The sequence below is a fragment of the Episyrphus balteatus genome, chromosome 1 (assembly GCF_945859705.1).
Source record: "Episyrphus balteatus chromosome 1, idEpiBalt1.1, whole genome shotgun sequence".
NCBI lineage: Eukaryota > Metazoa > Arthropoda > Insecta > Diptera > Syrphidae > Episyrphus > Episyrphus balteatus.
In genome coordinates, this window is record NC_079134.1 from 170,133,831 (window position 1) to 170,149,945 (window position 16,115).

Here is a 16,115-nt window from a genome sequence, read left to right on the forward strand (position 1 = left end):
CTAACATCATTATTTCCAAAGAATTCCTGCTAACTCAATAAAAACTACTTAAATCAACAGTTATTTTATTAATAAACAGCTTAACAGCTAGAGATAGAGCCGTTCGGCTGCGGGCGCAGAAGAATGGTTAAAATTTCATTAATTAATTTACCAACCAGTCCAGCTACGTATAAATAAAGGGGTTTCTTAGAAAAAAGTAATTTTTTTTTTTAAATTCTAAACTCATTGAATTTTGGAACATAAATTAGTATTTAATTATATCAAATAAAAAAAATAGTTTGAATGTTTTTGGTAGGTAATTTTTTATCAAAATTTTGATTTTGAAAATTAATTTTTCAAAAACTATTTAAGTAAACCTTGATTTTGTAATCGCCTGTTAGACTATCAAAAGAATAAATGTCAATAACTTACAAAAATGCTAAAAAGATACGAAACAACGCGTATTTTTGAATCTGCTTAGGTATAAAAATGAAGAGTATTTATCAACATTTGATTTTTCTTTTAAATTGACAAGAATCATTTTGAAAAGTTTTTTTCTTTCTCCTGTAAAAATTTACTTTAATGAAGTTAGCAGGTTTACACTCTAAGCCGACGATATGTCCAGTTCATCATCGGTTCTAACACTAGTGATCTCCATTTGTTAGCTCCTTGCAGAAAACTAAAACCTTCTCATAAAGAAATTTGCAGCAAATTCTATACTCCCATATACCTAGTGTCATGGCTCTTCCCGTCCTCGTATAAACGATTCTATCATGGAACGAATATTCTTTCGTATTTCTACAGTGGCAAAAGTTTCACAAGATCTCGACATAAACAAACTCACTGGCCCGAGTATAGTATCCCTTCCATCGTTATGAAGAGGCTTTTTCAACTGTCCAATTCTACTTGTCTCTTTCCGAGTGGATGGAAAACGACTCTCTGCTTCGTTGGATTAGAAACTGCTTTTAGAGAGTGAAAATCGACTCATACAGTTATGTTAGGATTAACTTTTCAAATGTATCAAATTTCAAGGTCATATACTTTCTGATCATCGATAAGATTATATTCATATTAGTGGAAACAACTTTAAGTAGCTACCTTTGACCAAAATCCATCAAAATTTTAATATTTTTTTTGCGAATTTTGTTCGTATTTAGATTGAGATTAATTTGAAGAGGTTATGTACGTAAGCAGATTCTACTATCAAATATTTATTATTTACATTCCTTAATTTAATTCTTTTAATGATACCCATGGTGATTTATTAATACAATAGTTATTTTGATAAAATTTCGATGCCAAAAGTTTAAGTACAGTCGAACACCCATAACTTGTATTTCACAATTAAGCTGTTTCGAAGTTGTTTAAATTTATTTGTCTTTTTTGTCCCAAAAAGATGTACATTAAAACTTCCTTATAATTAAAACAACTGAGAAACTTTTTCAATTTGTATACCAAAGCATTTTAAAAACTGTTTTTGAAATAGTTCTTCTAGCGATCTGAATTCGCATAAATTTTGTAATACATGAAAAAAAAATTAGGAACAAAAAAAGTTAACTTATTATAACAGCCTCTTTAATACAACTAAATTCCAAAATTAAAACACTTTCATGGAAAGACTAGCTTCTGAAGGTCTTTCTGTAACCTTTTCACCCTTTTCTTTATCACCCTTGGTCATAAAATCTTCATCATTCCATGGTTGTGTATCAGTCTGAGCAAAAAACAAATATTGTAAGTTCCCCAAAATGAATAATCCTGCTGCTATCCAAAATACAATTTGCCATTGAGATCGATCATTCTGAAAAAAAAAAAACACACGAAAAATCATAAATTAACCCTTGACAGAAATATAACAATACTTACCACATCATGAACAATCATTCCAACAACAAGTGGAGAAACCAGAGCAATAATACTCACAAAAGTATTAGCAAAAGCCATTAGAATGCCACTGTGATTTGGTGATAGATCAATCAAATTTAATAAGTTACCAATTACATGACCTGCATTCAATCCAACATTTAAAGTGATAAAGGTTATGGCTAAGGTTCGTTGAGTTTCGTTAAGTAATCCAATGCCAATTAGAAGAGCTGCTGGACCCCACATTGCAATTGTATTACAAGTCTTTCGTACTACCAATAATGAGGCCCATTTCTTTTTTAATACTACGTCAGCCGATATCATAAAAATAAACAGGCACAACAACATCGTCATATAGGGTAAAGCTGAATAGAAGGCATTATTGGTGATTTCCATTTTCAAAGCCCCATGAAGATAGGATGGAATTTGAGCTTGCATTGTCATAAATCCACATGTATCACAGACCTTCGCTATAAAAACTGATATAAACGGAACAGATGTTAGTATTGCCTTCCATGGCACTGGTATATTCTTCTTTTTTCGTTGAGCATCTTCAACACTTGCTTGGGAGCTAATAATGTAACTCCTTTCAGCAGCTGTTATAAACTTTGAATCAGCTGGAGTGTTTTCGGCAAATATCAGCCAAAACAAGCTGAAGACTATTCCAATTCCACTGAAAACGTAGGATATTCCTGGCCATCCTAAATCTGATGCGGCAACCATGCCAGTAAGATACATTGCTACAATCGTACCGCATTCAATACCTGAATGAGCTAGCACTCCAAGTCGGTTACGTTCTTTTTCAGGTGACCACTTTGCCAGATGCTGGTAAACACAAGGGAAGAGTATTCCCTGAGTTAAACCTTGAAGAATTCGAATGACAGAAAAGATCTGCCAGCCTCCCCAAAATACACAAAACGGTATTGCAAGTCCCAAAAGTGCGCCAATGAATGTTGCAATTAGAATAGTTTTTTTGACACCAAATCTACGAGCTGCATATCCGCCGGGAATTTGGGAAACAGTGTAGCCCCAAAAGAAACTACTAAGAATGTAGGATTTTTGTTTTTCCGTCCAATCGAATTCCTGTAAAAAAAAAGAATGATTTTTTCAGATTTTTTCAATAAATTTTCATCATATTTTGCATTGTTTACATAAAAATTGGGATTTGTTGTTTTTGCATCTGTCATAGCAACCAAAGAAACTGCAATATTAAGTCTTGTTGCATAGTTTACTGCTATTGCCAGAAAAAGTAAGAGTGTTTGAAGATGACGGGCTCCAATTAATGGACCTATACGAAACGAATGAGAAAAAAAAAATGAATTGAAAGTTAATGTTCAACCCAACAAACCTTTATTTTCTATCATCATTTTGAAACACTTAATAATAAAACGACATGTGTTCGGAGTTAAAAATCTCACTTTGTACTGAAATAATTGAACCTATATTAAGTTCATATTACCTAACTTTAGTATAGTTAAATGTTTGACAGCTGCTAGTAAAAATAATGATACTCTTTTATTTACCTACATTATATTTTTGCAGATAAAAATTTATTAAAAATTTGTCTCTTTTATTATGAAAAATGGAAACAAATAGAACGAAAAGTATATTTGCTCCGAGTTTGCAAATACTTTATAAATAGATACATTTTTGCCACGAGCGTATCAAAATAGTTTATTAAAACATATTTTTTTAATTTGTTGTTCTCACTTCAACCAGTCATTTTTTTTGCATACGACCCAATATTTCTAAAAATAAAGGTTAAACAAATATTTAACCAGTTGTCTGGAATAACCAGAAATGCATTTATAAAGTAAATAGTATTGTTCGAAATAAGATCGAATCTGTGCAAACGGAATTTTTGGGCTAAAATTCCAAGCTTGAACACACTTCAAATAAAATGCACGAGTCAAAATTCAAGCAAAAGATTTTGTTTGTCAGAAGAAAGAGAAAAAGGAGAATTCAGCAGTTCGAACTGCACAGACTTAAGATAATAAAAATAAACCTAAGTCAAAATGTGATAACTTCAGCAAACTGTTTGTTTGGGTAAATGAGCTGAGCAGCTGAGCTCCTTTTTAGGCAATTTTGGTGGTGTTGAGTCCCTATTTATTCAGCTTAATACCCTCGTTGAATACTTTCGATTCTTGATAATATCAATTCTTACATATTATGTGAATATCATGAAAGTTAATAGCAGAGTTGGCTTTAAGCACAAATTGGTCTATTTGTGCCTGCAAATTGACCTCTTTTTAACTACATAATTACACTGCCCAACATGCAAACATTTTAAAGACTCACCGAATCATTTCTTATTAGTAAGATGGTGCTGATTCCAGAAACAACATTTTTAGTTTTTCTCCATCAGCTCTAGTTTTTAACATCAAAATACTGTAACGAAATTAGACTATGCCTCTCTGCACTCCTCTGCAGACAATTTCATACAAATTTTTCTTTAATTTATATTTTGCTTACTGAACCGAAATACAGAACGTTTAAAATACATTTTTCCATATTTGATAAGAAAATAAGTATCCAAAAAATTTGAACTCCTTGAAAAACTTTTTAGGTTTAGGTCATGTGTGAATTAGGTTAAATATTTAACCTCTGTTAAGTTTTTGACACTATTCAGGTGAATAAACAAATTTCCAACTGTAAAATTTAATCAGCTTTTTGCTCTTTGTGTGAATTGGGATAAATTTTAAACGTGGCTTAATAATTTGTTTATAAATCTTTACAATCTACAAACTTCCAACACGCGTTGTTCTCTGAATTTTATTTTTGATTCTCATGCATTTCCAATTTTTTCATCATCAATAAAGTGAAATATGTCAAAGAATATTATTTTTCCCTTGATAAACACTTATAATGTTTTATTTATTTCTCAATTTCCATTCTTTATTTTCAGTTTTTGATTTATTAATCTAAAAAAAATTGCTATTCCTTTGGTGAAAAATTTAACCTCTGAAGATTAAAATTTAACCGGGTCCCAGAGCCCATTAAATTTTTGACAACTGAAAATTTTGTATTCACCTCAATAGTGTCAATTCATACATGGCCTGAACCCAAATATTTTAGGCTTAATATAAATCTTTCTGTAATTTTTTATACCTAAAATAAAGAAAATTAGTTTAACCAGGGTTGTAAAAAATCATTTTTTTTTTGTCAATGTTTTTGTTTGCAAAAGTAAATATTTATGCAAAGTGTGTGCATTAAATATATTTTTTTAATATTCGTCGAACTTCTTGCAATTTTGATAATTTGGCCATACATAAGCTATGTCAACTGTAACATTGAACCCAATGTAAGACCAAATAGTCAAAATTGTAAGAAATTCGACGAATATTTAAAAAAAAAAGTATTTAATGCACACATTTTGCATTGAATTTTTCAATGCAGAAGATTTTTTATTTGCATTAATTTTTGTTTAATGCAAAATATTTTTATTTGCAATAAAAATTGTATTCTCAATGCAAATATTTTTTAATTGCAATAACATTTTTTGTATGCAAACATTTTTAGTTGCAACATGTCCTCAAATGTGAAAATATACTTTAATAAATATTTCAAAAACTAAAGATTTTAGAAAAAAATTGATATAAATCACTTTCGAAAATTAAAGTTGAAAATTACTGGTCAATGTTATCATTGGTCAAATGCATTAAGAGACGAATTTTGAATGTGTTTGACTTGAGCTTTAAAAAAGTTCTGAGGTGTGTTGAAGGAGCATAGCATCAATAGATTTTAAAGTCTTTTGACGTGGCTCTTCTTTATATGTATCTTATATGAGTTGAGTACTGATAATTTTAAAATTCAAGGTTATTAATAACTTTTTTTGGTGCTATTGAACAATATTATATAAACTTTTGGATGATTTTAATTGCACTAAAAGCTTGACAGGTTTGCTTGTAAGACAATTGCAAACGCTTCCTCTCTTTTCATTGAAATTCGTATAGATTTAAAGATAAGAAAAACTACTACACTAAATTTTTTAGCTAAATACAAAACTATTTTTCACAGATTTTTGTTTATCTTTAAATCAATTTTTTTTTTATTTAAATAAAAATCAAAACACACCCGAGCTAATTGATTCCATTGCAATATTTTGTCGATGTAAACAAAATGTAAAAAGTAGCACACAATTTATTGGTAGTTATTCAAAACAAAACAAATAACACGTCTATCTCCGATGAAAAATATTAACAAAATGCTCAATTCGTGACGATCGCACCGAATAACGCACATGCTACCAATAAACTTTCTCATTCTCTTTATTTATTCTGAATTCTTTTTTAAAATTTAAATAAAATGATGGTTTAAAACAAAGCTCAGCCTAAAAATCAATGTTAATTTGATTATTTGGTTTTGCGGTTTTGCTTTTTAACACCACTATCAATTCCAGAACTAGTTTTACAGAAAAACTAGTTTTTTTTAATGTTTGTATTTTTTTCGAAATATTGTTTATAATTACCAAACTTTAATTTTAAATTTTGAATTTTTATTTCAAATCTTTATTAACAAAATTAAAAGTTCAAAATTATTTCATAGTGGATAGCTTCTTTAATGCAAGTGATTCTTTAAACTACTACAACTCAGTTTTCTTAGGAAGACTATCTGCTGAAGTTATTTCTGGAACTTTTTCACCCTTTTCTTTATCACTCTTGGTCATAAAATTATCTTCGTTCCATGGTTGTGCATCAGTTTTGGCGAAGAACAAAAATTGTAGGTTCCCGAAGAAAAATAGTCCTGCTGCTATCCAAAACACAATCTGCCATTGTGATCGATCGCTCTAAAAATAAGAGTTCATTAATTTAGCTATGATCGAAGAAATCATCGCATTTTATACAAATATACTTACCACATCATGAACAATCACCCCGACAACAAGTGGACACACCAGAGAAACAATAGCAGCAAAAGTATTGGCAAAAGCCATAAGGATACCAGTGTGATTTGGTGCTAAGTCAATAAGATTTAACAAGCTTCCAATAATATGACCTGCATTCAGTCCAACATTCAAAGTGATAAAAGTAATAGCTAAGGTTCGTTGAGTTTCGTTAAGAAATCCAATGCCAATCAGGAGTGCTGCTGGACCCCACATAGCAAATGTGTTACAAATCTTTCGTACGTTCAGCAATGAAGTCCATTTATTTCTTAATGCCACGTCAGATGAAATCATAAACATATACAAACACACCCACATCGTGAAATAAGGCAAAGCTGAATAGAAAGCATTTTTTGTAATTTCCATTTTCAAAGCTCCATGAAGATAAGATGGAATTTGAGCTTGCATTGTCATAAAGCCCCAAGTGTCACATAATCGTGCTATTAAAAGTGATATAAACGGACCAGATGTTAGGATAGCTTTCCATGGAACTGGTATACGCCTCTTCTTCTTCTGTTGGGAATCTTCAACACTAGCTTGTGAGCTAAGAATGTAACTCCTTTCGGCAGCAGTTATAAACTTTGAATCAGCTGGACTATTTTCAGCAAATATTAGCCAGAGTAAACAAAAAACCAATCCCGTTCCACTAAAAACGTATGATATACCTGGCCATCCTAAATCTGATGCGGCAACCATGCCAGTAACGTACATAGCCACAATTGTTCCACATTCAATACCTGAATGAGCAAGAACTCCAAGTCGATTTCGTTCTTCTTCGGGTGACCACTTTGCAAGATGCTGATAAACACAGGGAAAGAGTATTCCCTGTGTTAAACCCTGAAGAACTCGAATGACGCAAAATATTTTCCAACCTCCCCAAAATACACAAAACGGTATTGAAAGACCCAAAATTGTACCCATCAATGTGCCTGTTAAAATAGTTCTTTTGGCACCAAATCTACGAGCAGCATATCCTCCAGGGAGTTGGGAAATGCAGTATCCCCAAAAGAAACTGCTGAGAATATAAGACTTTTGTTTTTCGGTCCAATCGAATTCCTGTAAGAAAGTAGAATATTTTTTTAAGGTTTTTAAACAAAAAAGTTCTTTGGTTTTTGCATTCTTACATAAAAATTTGGATTTGTTGTTTTTGCATCAGTCATAGCCACCAAAGAAACCGCGATATTAAGTCTTGTAGCATAGTTAACTGCTATTGCAATAAACAGCAAAAGTGTTTGAAGATGACGGGCTCCAATAAATGGACCTAGAATTTTCATCACGAAAAAGTAATAGAAAAATATTTTAATATTTTCTATACAACTATTACGAACCCTTAGTTTCTGTCATCATTTTGAAGCAGTTAATAGTACAACGACATGTTTCGTGCTAAAAATCTCACTTTGCACTGAAATAATTAAATCATTTTTGACTTAATAATACATGACTTTAGTAATTAAAAATGTTTGACAACTAATAAAATAATGTCAACTTTTGTCTGCATTGTATTTTTAAAATAAACAAATTAAATTTCGATGATATTAAACACAAACAAATTATATCATTTTCAATTGTTTTTTTTTTTTTGTGTTATTAAAACACTTTTCCAAGGGCGTAACAAAATATTTTTTTTCTCTTATTCATACATTTTGTTCTTCTTTTAAAATACCTTGATTTTGGCCCAAAATTTATCTATCTACGGAAAATAAACATTTTACTTTCACATCAATAGCAAAAAGATTCAATCAGATGTTTAAAATATGAAATACATTCATTAACCGGGTTTCTTAGTAAAATATTGGCAAATTTTGAATAAATAAAATGCACGACTGGGGTCGCACGTACTTGCTCTTATGCTTAAAGTTACTCTAATGTCATAGCTTTTTATTCAAGAAAATTAAGAAAATTTAAGATTTGATATTTTCAAGAAATTAAAAAAAAATAAAATCTGTTTTTATAATTAATTAAATATCGTTTTAAATGATCTTTCACTAAAAACCAAGTATGCCAGTTTACTTCTTGTATAAAAAGGAATTTTTAGAAAAAAATTTTCGAAAATCGTTAGAGCCGTTTTTTAAAAAAATAATTTTTTATATATAAAAATTTTCTAACATTTTTCAAAAAAAAAGTTGGAATGCCATTTTGAAGAAATAATTTATTTACGCATAAAAACGAGATTTCAAAATTTTTCATAAGCCCGTTTTCAAAAAATTGATTTTTCAAAAAAAAATTTTGAAATATTTTTTAAAAATCCAAAAATGAGTTTTTTGAAAATTTTGTAAATTTTTAAAATTACTTTTACCTAAACGGCTTGGTATGAAAATTTTCGTTGAAATCGGGGTGGTCTTGAACGAATTATTCATAAATCAAAAAAACCGTTCTGTGACAGGTACCGTTAATAACTGTAAAAAAAATAATTTTTTTATTTCGAAAGTTGGCTCTTATGCGTAATACTACACAAAAAAATTTTAATCAAAATCGTTAGAGCCGTTTTTGAAAAAAATTTTCTTTTCTATTTCCGTTATATGACAGGTACCGTTAGTTTTGGTCCTAAAAAAAAAATTTCAATTTGTCCTCTAGGGAATCACCCAAAACTGTTAACTACCAAATTTGAACAAAATCACTCCAATAGTTTAGGCTGTAGCTCGAGGTACATACAGACAGACAGACAGACAGACAGACAGACAGACAGACAGACAGACAGACAGACAGACAGACAGAATTGCCGGACCCACTTTTTTGGTATTCTCCATCATCGTAATGTCATGTAAAATTGTTATCTCGAGTTCGATTTTTTTTTACGAATCCTAAACTTGCCCTATAGTACCTATATCGCAAGTAAAAAAATTACTCCGCTCCTGGTGACACTTAAAAAAATAAAATGAATATCATACTAACATTAAGTGATGAGATATATTTAATTAACAATGATACGTATTATAAGGAAGTTATAATGCCACATGTTTTGTGAAGTCAACATAATAAAAACTACAATTATTAGATTTTATGAAAATGATAACGAAATTGGTCGACTTAGTCACACGTGCTAGCCCTCATATTTAAAATGTTAATATTTCTTATGTAAATATTCAATAAATATAAATTTTTAATTCAATTTACCAATAAATGTCGAATAAATAAATAATGGAAGAGCTCTGTCATTTAATCTCTATCATTTTTAAAAATCATTTTAAATTCTTTGGAGTCTTTTTTTTAACAACTTTGTACATATTTATAAAAGTTTTCAAGTGTGAAGAAAAGAATTGGAATGTGGTTCCAAAAAACATATTTATTTCAATATAAATCAAAATTTTTCATCATCATGATTCAAAAAAACGTTTTAGCAAAAGAAATTAATTTCCAAAATTTCAACATAGGTAATGTACCTACAGAGATATTTTTACTATACTTAAGTAAGTGTTACTGTTTAAAAATTTACCTTGAAATTGATTGATTTTTAGCTTAGTTTAGACTTTAGAGAATCAAAAATTAAAGTGCTCGTAGGCAATAAAGACTGCGAAGCAACGAAAAATTTGCTATGTCCTTTACTTTGGCGGACACATTATTGCGGAATGAAACAAAATTAATCTCTAATCTTCTAATTTTTTGGGCAAAATTAAAATTTGTTGCTCGCATGGTTTTTGATTTATTGAATTTTACGTCTGAAAAGTTAGCGGACAGAATCTGAATCATAAAAACAATGGGTTTGGGTGACCCCCAAATTTATCATAAATATACCTACACATAGTCTGAACATTTTTTTTGTTTCTCAAAATTCCGCTAAAATAAGACTGAAGTTAGCCGACGAAAATAGGAAAATTATTATTTTTTTTTATGTAAAAAATTGTAGCTAATTAAATGCTAATTTTTCGCGCAAGAATTTTCCCTCAGTCATTTTTTATTTCATTTGTAGTTTAAAAAATCACTTTTGAAAAATAATGCACGTCAATTTTGTTTTGCAGAGCTACAATTTCTAAAAAAAAAAAAATTAGAAATGCAACTTTTTTGAAAATTTTGACCGTTATGAGGTTTCGTCTTATTTTAGCGCTATCTTGAATAAGTGATCGAGCCTATGTAGGTTACTTCAAATTTCAGCAAAAATTTTGAGTTTCGCAATTTTTTTGATTTTGAAAGCTTACTTTTGAGCTAACTTTGTTAAACAAAACTTAAATAATGTTAAAATTGTTTGAGCTACAAAATTGTGATTTGCATCAAAAATTTTGTTTTCAAAATCTTCACTTAATAGCAAAAAAAAAATTTAAAATAGTTAGGTACCTATTTAGACAACTTTAATGGACCAAAAACTAGAATAATCTCCTTAAACAATTTATTGCGGTATTTTTCTGTTTGGGGGAATCCAGAACAACCTCGTTAAAGATATAAACTGCACAAAAAGAAAAAATGATATTACTTGAGCAATGGCATTTGTGATAAACTTTTTTGAGGACTGCAATCTATTACTAATAAAATTTCTAGATTTTCTATGATTTCCTATTAATATTCCTATATATTTTGTGTGTTGAATTGCATGCTTAATTATAATTTTTGAAGTATTTGATACACAGTTGGTAACCCTGCAACTGAGATGTCTGACATGTCAATAAGATATATAATGTCGTTTTCTATTGACGAATCTCAGAATGAGATTTGTGAATTTGACAGCTGAAAGGGGGGGTGAAGAGGGGAAATAGTGGACAAATCTCAGATTTCATGATCTATTTGCGTCCTGAGATTCAAAAAAATGACAAAAAAATTAATCTGAGATTCAAGAATCTGATTCTGGATTTTTATCAAGATTCACGCATACAAACACAAGCACTTTCACATACACTCCTCTGTTTGACATTTGTCTGAACATTTGTTTTTGTTTTATTTTTCTAATACGCACAGATTTCGCACACAATTACAAAACTAGATTTCATATTCTATTTGCAGTGGAAAATCTGAGAATTTTACACAAAAATCTCAAAAGTCAATAGAAAACGACATAAAGTTACATACATAAAATGTCGGTAATATTTCTTTCGCTCACGGCTCACTGTCTAAGAAGCTAATGGATTTTGTTTGCGCCTTGTCCGTATACAACATGAGATTTCTAAGTATCATTTCAGTACAATTTAAAAAAAAGTTTTGTTTTCAGTGAAAAAGATCTTGAATTTATTTTGTACATATTCTTATTTCCTATTTTTTACAGTGTAAACCTATTGAAGGTACTTCCTTAATTTTTTCACCTTTTTCTTTATCACTCTTAGCCATAAAATCTTTATCGTTCCATGGTTGCGCATCAGTCTGGGCGAAAAACAAAAATTGTAAGTTCCCAAGGATAAAAAGTCCTGCTGCTATCCAAAACACAATCTGCCATTGTGATCGATCATTCTGAAAACAAGAGTTAATTTACCAGTGAAAAATTCATCTCACTCAATTCAAATTACTTACAACATCATGAACAATTATTCCGACAACAAGTGGAGAAACCAGAGCAACAATACTCGCAAAAGTGTTAACAAAAGCCATAAGGATACTTGTATGATTTGGTGCTAAATCAATTAGATTTAATAAATTACCAATGATATGACCACCATTCAGTCCCACATTTAAAGTGATAAAGATTATCGCTAAAGTTCTTTGACTTTCATTTAGAAATCCAATCGCGATAAAAAGTGCTGCAGGACCAAACATTGCTATTGTGTTACAAGTTTTCCGTACTACCAGTAACGAAGTCCATTTCTTTCTTAATACTATGTCAGATGATATCATAAAGATATACAAGCACACCCACATCGTGAAATAAGGTAAAGCTGAATAGAATGCATTTTTAGTAATTTCCATTTTCAAAGCTCCATGAAGATAAGATGGAATTTGGGCTTGCATCGTCATAAAGCCCCAAGTGTCACATAACCGCGCTATTAAAAGTGATATAAACGGACCAGATGTCAAAATAGCCTTCCATGGTACTGGTGTTTGCTTCTTCTTTCGTTCAACACTTGCTTGAGAACTTAGAATGTAACTCCTTTCGATAGCAGTAATAAACTTTGCATCAGCTGGACTATTTTCAGCGAATATCAGCCAAAGCAAACTAAAGCCTATACTCATTCCACTGAAAACATACGATATTCCTGGCCATCCCATATCCGAAGCAGCAACCATCCCGGTAACATACATTGCCACAATTGTGCCACATTCTACACCTGAATGACAAAGCACTCCAAGTCGATTTCGTTCTTCTTCAGGACACCACTTTGCTAGATGCTGGTAAACACTAGGAAAAAGTACACCCTGACCACAACCCTGAAGAAGTCGAATAACACAAAATATTTGCCAACCTCCCCAAAATACACAAAACGGTATCGAAAGACTCAACAGAGCTCCGGAAAATGTTCCAATTAAAATAGTTCTTTTGACGCCAAATCGACGAGCTGCATATCCTCCAGGAAGTTGGAAAAGACTGTATCCCCAAAAGAAACTGCTCAGAATGTAGGATTTTTGTTTTTCGGTCCAATCGAATTCCTGTTAGAAAACACAGAAAATATAAGATTTTCAAAAAACATTTTCTTTCAGTTTTGCATTGTTACATAAAAGTTGGGATTTGTTGTTTTTGAATCTGTCATAGCAACCAAAGAAACTGCAATGTTAAGTCTTGTAGCATAGTTAACTCCAGCTGCCAGAAAGAGTAAAAGCGTTTGAAGATGACGGGCTCCAATAAATGGACCTTTAATAATTTTTGAAAGGGAAAAATTGCTTGAAATTAACTCAACAACAACAAACCTTTAATTTCCGTCTTCATTTTGCACAGCTTAATGACACAATGATACGTTCAACGTGGAAAACCTCAATGTAGACTGAAATAATTGAACCAATTTCTAGTTTATAATACCCAACGTTAAAAATATTGTTTTTTTGACATATTTTTATTTGTTTGCATTCTTTATTTGTTTATAAATTAAAATATGTTTCTGCAAACAAAAGAAGACAGATAGGTTCAAATATATTATCTCTGTTTTTTGTCAAAGGTTTTATATCATTTTTCTTCACGAGCGTATCACATAAAAAAGATCAATGTGAAACATGAAACACGACGCCCCTTAATTTATACTTTACAAAGGCGACTAGTTCTACGCTTATGAACACTTTTAAGTCAACATAACAGCATGCAAAATTCTTCAATTAAAAAAATATGTTTTGGGCTGAATCTGTTCCAAATATTATCTAACAGCTTTCATAATCGAGGATAAAAAAAATGAGAGTTTTGAATTGCTAGATAAGTTCTTCATTTATTTATAGATTAATTTGCATAAACATGAAGGCCATAATTTGTTTTTTTTTTTCAAATTCTGATAAGATAAAAAAAAATCTTTTGATTTAAGATTAGCCTTGAAAAATTTTATGTTTTTTAATGGTTAATCATATAAACATTGTGAAAAAAAGCCCAATATTGACAAATTTTTGATAAGCACTTTTATTTTAGGGCAATCTAATAATATACAATAAAGTTTATGGGAATAAAACATATAAATTATATAGGTCTATAAAACTCATGCTTTATAAGATTTAAGCTTGTTCGATAAAAATAGTGGAGTAACTAAAGCAAATTAGTAATGAACCCTGCCGAACCGCTCCGATTTCGATGATCTTTTTTTTCAAACGATGGTAATTAAAAATACTTTAACCTCTATTGGTTAAAAATTGCCGATATTGCCGTATTGTTTTTTTTTTAATTAAAATTAATTTTTTTTTAACAAACCCAGTTTTTTTTCCTTAAATTTCGAATAATTAAATGATACCAACAAAATTTCTAGGTAATTTAAGGGAAAAACAATATATAGGAGTGAGGGACAATCTTCCATCGTTTAAGCGATAGATGCAATTTTTTTACACTTCAAACATTTTTTTGACTTCAAACACAAGAAAAAAAAATATTTTGAAAACAACGGTAACACCTACAATATTTAAAAACGCACTTGTAAAAAGCAAAAGGCTAATTATTTTCTGTAAATTTAATGAAAATTTTTTGAAAAAATGGGCCTCAAACTCAGAATTTTGAAAAAAAAAGTTAGAAAAAAAATGTTTAAAGGACTTTTTTTTAAACTTTTTCATAATAAAATATGAATCTATTTTTAAAAATTTTTTGGCCATAAATATTATTAGTTGAATTCTAAAGAGGATAATGTTATATATTTTAAAGTTTTGAAAAAAAAAAAAATATTAAAAACTACTCCAATTTCATTGGACTTTTTTGATAAAAACTGAGTTCTTGTATTGAAATAATTGATTTTCTCTAAGACCTTGACAAATAAGACCTTCAAACTTTCGCTATTCAACCTTCAACAATTAGGGCTGTTAAATAAAAAAAAACTAACTTTATATTTAAATGTTGAACTTTCAAAAACATCTTCGAAAATTGAATCCTTTTTAATTTTGTTTATAAACTGTAATACATATTGGCGTTTTCTTTAATGAATTAAAATAACAATTAATATGGCCAAAGACTTTTCAAAAATAAATGCATATTTTATAACGAAAAAATTTTTAAATACGATATCGTCGGTCTCATAAGGAAACCTCGTAACTAGACTTTTTTTTGGAAAATGAATTTTGAATGCCAATTTTTAGAAAATATGTCAGCCGAGGAACCCAGAAAATTTGAAGTCATTTCGAAACTCTAAATAGACTTAAATTCAAATTTTGCACAGCACGTTACTCATCAACTACTTCTGTACTCTCTCTACTCTTTTCGTCTCTCGTGTAAAATTTTGATTTTGGGAGTTACGAGGTTTCCTTATGAGGCCGACGATATGTTAAAAATTTTTCAATACATTTTTTGTTTTCAAAATTCTGAGTTCAAGGACCAGTTTTACAAAAACAATTAATTCAATTTAATAAATTTTAATTTTCAAATAGGAATAAGTTTTTAGCTTTTTAAAAATGTATATTTGCCATTGTGTTCAAATACTTTTTTTTGTGTTTGTCAATTTGTGAGAAAATTGCATTTATCGATTAAATGATGGAAGATTGTCCTTCACTTCAATATAGTTGTATTCCTCTAATTGCCTATACAATCTTTTGGCACTAGTAAATTTAAGAAATTTAAGCAACATTTTTGAAAAAAAAGTGGTTGTCTGTAAAGCCGGTTTACGGACGATAACGTCCTAAGAAAACAGGTTGTGTGCTTTTGTTTATAATGAGTCAATTGAAGCGTTTATTTATTTCAAACAATCATAATTTACAAGAAAAAACTAAAAAAAATCCCTATTTTTTTTTTCTCATTATATTATTTTTTTATTTGAAAAGCTTACAAAAAAATTATACAAAAAAAAAAGCCAAATATTTCTTCTAAAGAATAAAACCATTTTTAAATTTTTACAATGCGCAAAAATTATTAATATAATTTATTAAAAGCAAT

At 29.8% G+C, this 16,115-nt stretch overlaps 3 protein-coding genes across 4 annotated transcripts; all 3 read right to left on the reverse strand.

Moving 5' to 3' along the window:
• Positions 1-1,532: 1,532 nt before the first annotated feature.
• Positions 1,533-6,025, reverse strand: LOC129906690 (putative inorganic phosphate cotransporter). Of its 2 annotated transcripts, none has more exons than XM_055982576.1 (4): positions 5,914-6,025; positions 2,991-3,127; positions 1,843-2,922; positions 1,533-1,777 (listed from the first exon to the last, which is right to left on the reverse strand). In XM_055982576.1, exons 1-4 carry the CDS (start codon positions 5,930-5,932, stop codon positions 1,577-1,579), a joined length of 1,437 nt encoding a protein of 478 aa, XP_055838551.1. In that variant the 5' UTR covers positions 5,933-6,025; the 3' UTR covers positions 1,533-1,576. The 2 variants fall into 2 exon arrangements, with proteins under 2 accessions (XP_055838551.1, XP_055838550.1); XM_055982575.1 differs by lacking the exon at positions 5,914-6,025 and adding an exon at positions 3,188-3,292.
• Positions 6,026-6,381: 356 nt separating this feature from the next.
• Positions 6,382-7,824, reverse strand: LOC129906698 (putative inorganic phosphate cotransporter). Its single transcript, XM_055982584.1, has 2 exons — positions 6,695-7,824; positions 6,382-6,625 (listed from the first exon to the last, which is right to left on the reverse strand). The coding sequence occupies exons 1-2, from the start codon at positions 7,640-7,642 to the stop codon at positions 6,422-6,424; spliced, it is 1,152 nt and encodes a 383-aa protein (XP_055838559.1). The 5' UTR covers positions 7,643-7,824; the 3' UTR covers positions 6,382-6,421.
• Positions 7,825-11,896: 4,072 nt separating this feature from the next.
• Positions 11,897-13,527, reverse strand: LOC129912438 (putative inorganic phosphate cotransporter). The gene is made up of 4 exons (XM_055990664.1): positions 13,481-13,527; positions 13,288-13,424; positions 12,152-13,222; positions 11,897-12,091 (listed from the first exon to the last, which is right to left on the reverse strand). Exons 1-4 carry the CDS (start codon positions 13,497-13,499, stop codon positions 11,897-11,899), a joined length of 1,422 nt encoding a protein of 473 aa, XP_055846639.1. The 5' UTR covers positions 13,500-13,527.
• Positions 13,528-16,115: the final 2,588 nt, after the last annotated feature.